The following is a 3,579-nucleotide window of genomic DNA, read 5'->3' on the forward strand; positions in this document are numbered from 1 at the left end:
GAGGTGGCGCATGGAGACCGGAGGGCGACGAAGGACGCTGTAAAACCTGCCGCACATTGAGGGCAGCGTAGCCTAGCACAGCACAGCGGAGGAACTACAGAGGAAAACTATTCCTGTGTTGTGCCAAAGCGATATCCGCATATTGAACGTAGGTAGTTAATTTTTCCTGTGTATCTGTTATAGTTTTTTTTTAAAAATATGGATCCAGCTGCTCAGTTAAACTCACTTTTGGATTCGGAATCAGATTCGGAAATAGAAAATATTGTCTTTTTATATAGTTTGTCCAAAAGGCATAAAAAGTCAGTATGGAAAAACGATTATTTGAGGAAAAGAAGCACTCATGGGGAATTCAATTTAATAAGTGAACTTGATGATAATCAAATAAAAATGTATTTCAGAGTTACTAAAGAACAGTTTCAAAAACTACATAACATAATTAAAACTACAATACAAGGAATAGGTTGTAACGCACAACAGCCTATCGAAACTGAAACTAAACTTGCAGTATGTTTGAGGTATGAACACTTTTATACAAAAATTTTCTATTTTGATTATACAAAAATTAACTATTTTGATTATATCTAAAATTTTCAAAGTAGTTTGAAAGAGATACTTCTTCAGAAGTTGCTGGTATGTCATAAGATTGTTCTGAAGATGGACGAAGTGGTTCGTAATTTAGTTGTGGTGGTGACTGCGCTGTTGATAATTGTTCGTATGTGGAACTACTATGTGATGAAGGGCTAGGTAACGGTAGTCCTATACGATGTTGTGGTGGTGGTGGGTGATATGACGCGCTACTTGTTTGGGAAAAATTCAACGCCAAATTTGTTTCATCTTCAAGCTGGACAGCCTCAAAAAGTTTCCTTCTAATTCGCAATTGAGATATTTTTGACATTTTCTTGGTATCATTGTACATTGCCATAAAAAACTGGTATAAACCATATTCTTTCTCATTATCCGATTTTTTATCAAGTAATGATGATATACGTTTTCGTTCTTCGTCCTGCTTCGTATTGTATGATTTTCCAAGGTATTCTGTAACATAATATCAATTTTTCGTTTTTTGGCACCTATATTTGGCGTATCAGGAGTAGCGACTGTATTGCCTCTAGAACGTTGAATGTATTGTGGTTCTTCCGCCTGGTCCACTTCGTCATCTTGTGTGTTTTCGTTCGCTCTTTCAGTAATGTCTTGCGATGCAGGCGAAACTAAGTTATCTTCAATAGTATTGCTTCTCTCATCCTGCGAAATGTCAACGTTTCCTGTTGTGTTTCTGTTAGCCATAAACAGAAGAAGAAATTCCATCTGCTTCTGGTAAGTCCATAACTTTATTGCCTTTGCAGCGTCTCCGCTCTTCCTCTTTCCTTGTCGTCGCAATGCATCGCGATGGCAATCTCTTAGTTTTCTCCAAATTTCTTTCACTTCCTGTCCTAAAAAAAGTGAATCATATCTGTTAGTAATCATTTACTTAGGTACACAAATTTTTTAGGTATTTGGCCACAGGAGATACAATGGAGAACCATTGGATTTTCTTATAGGCTAGGGGAAAGGACTGTATCAAAAATAGTTAAAGAAGTTTGTAAAGTACTTTGGGAATGCTTACAACCGCAGTACATGCCGAATCCCACATCGAATACTTGGGTGAGAATCGCAGCAGAATTTGAAAGAAAATGGCAGTTTTATAACTGCTTAGGTGCAATAGACGGTAAACATATAACAATTAAAAAACCAGGTCAAAGCGGATCTTCGTTTTTTAATTACAAGCAGTACTGCTCAATCGTCCTAATGGCCACTGTAGATGCAAACTATCGGTTCACTACTATTGATGTAGGTTCAATGGGTCGATTTAGTGATGGGAATATTTTTGGCAACAGTAATTTAGGAATAAAAATAAACAATTGTACCTTGGAATTACCAGTTCCCAGGCCTTTACCTGGCCAAGAAGACAATACACCATATGTATCTTTAGGGGATGAAGCTTTCCCTTTAAAAACTAATCTGATGCGTCCATTTCCAAAAGCTCAGGTTACCAACAATTATAGGAATAAAGGGTTTAACTACAGGTACAATTCTAATTTTAATTATAACCGGGTTTCCTGTTCACTGACATAATTAATCGTAGATTATCTCGAGCTCGACAAACTGTGGAATGCGCCTTTGGAATACTGGCAGCCAGGTTTCGAGTGTATCGAAGACCTTTTGAATGCAAATTGGAAACCGTGGATGATATTGTCAAAGCCACATGTGTACTTCATAATTTTCTCTGCGAGAATGCAAATTATATTTTCGAAGAAGACAATGATACGCAGTTCTCAGATTCGCAGTTACTTCCCATACGGCCCAACAGAATACGAAGTGCAAACGAGGCATATTTAGTCAGAGAAAAATACAGAGACTGCTTCAACTCTCCATTTGGAACTCTGCCATGGCAACAACATTCAGTCCAACGTGGGCATTACTAATTAATTATAAAGCTTTTGTTGCTATCACAAATTACTTATTTAAATAAAGAATATGTTAAAGGAGCACCTTGTACATCCCCATTTTACTTCAGCTTTGAACCTTGAGGTCACTCGTTATTTTTTAATAGATAAATAGTAATAAAAAAAGTATCTACCACTTACCATTTGAATAATTAAGTTCTGTGGCAATTCGGCCCCAAATCTCATCCTTATATTTCGTTCTCATATAATCTTGGTGGCTAGTGTCGTACAAGACCCTATTTTCCCTCACACTTTCAATTAACAACTCCATTTTGCTCATTTTGTTGTTTCTAAAATTTCTTAACACTGAAATTTCTATATATTTTGGTGTAATCTTCGCGCGCAGTATTCATTTTACAGAGAACGCAGCACAGGCAGAGGAAAATTTTTCCCCCGTCTAGTCCTTACAAGTTACTACGTGCAATATGCGGCACTGCGTTTGTTCATGTATGTTACAAAAAGGCTTCCTCTGCTCGGCTGTGCTGTGCTAGGCTACGCTGCTCTCAATGTGCGGCAGGCCTAAAACTGGACATACATAGTAATAAACCGTTGTGGAGATCAGTTTCATCAACATCGTTTAAAACATAAAACACACCATCCATTTTATCCACAGAAATAATTTCTTCCTCAAAAAAAATTATTACAGGAATCTGCATTTAGGATTAACATATATTCATATCTATAAACTTGTCCATGGAGCAAATCTCACCCTAGCGGAAAAAATCAAAGGGCAAGAAGGGAAAGTACACTCCTACAAGACGAGAAGAGCCCGATATTAAGCAGCGATATGAAGGGCCCAGTGCTGCCGGCTTGTGTACTCTGAAGATGGGCCACGGTTCAGCGTTTTCCTCTCGTGTTGACTTGTCAAATATTTGTTTGGCCTTCCCCTAGTCGAGATAGAGGAAAGAAAAAGTGCCAGTAAGGATGATATTGCTTGTCAAAAGTTCGGGGGTTAATAATGTCTGAAATCTTTCTGTATATTACATTTTTTCATTACTAATAATATATTTTATTCCTGGAAAAAAGTCTGAGATGTCGCCACAGAAATAGAAATCTAAAAAACAGATGTTTTTTGTAAAATGCCTCTGCCTTATAA

At 37.3% G+C, this 3,579-nt stretch overlaps 1 protein-coding gene across 1 annotated transcript; it reads right to left on the minus strand.

The window, feature by feature from the left end:
* Positions 1 to 527: 527 nt before the first annotated feature.
* LOC115878621 lies at positions 528 to 2,754 on the minus strand. The gene is made up of 4 exons (XM_030895168.1): positions 2,625 to 2,754; positions 1,107 to 1,430; positions 614 to 1,035; positions 528 to 542 (listed from the first exon to the last, which is right to left on the minus strand). The coding sequence occupies exons 1-4, from the start codon at positions 2,752 to 2,754 to the stop codon at positions 528 to 530; spliced, it is 891 nt and encodes a 296-aa protein (XP_030751028.1).
* Positions 2,755 to 3,579: the final 825 nt, after the last annotated feature.

Source organism: Sitophilus oryzae, unplaced genomic scaffold (genome assembly GCF_002938485.1).
Source record: "Sitophilus oryzae breed Bouriz unplaced genomic scaffold, Soryzae_2.0 scaffold_151_pilon_pilon, whole genome shotgun sequence".
In the NCBI taxonomy this organism is placed as follows: Eukaryota; Metazoa; Arthropoda; class Insecta; order Coleoptera; family Curculionidae; genus Sitophilus; species Sitophilus oryzae.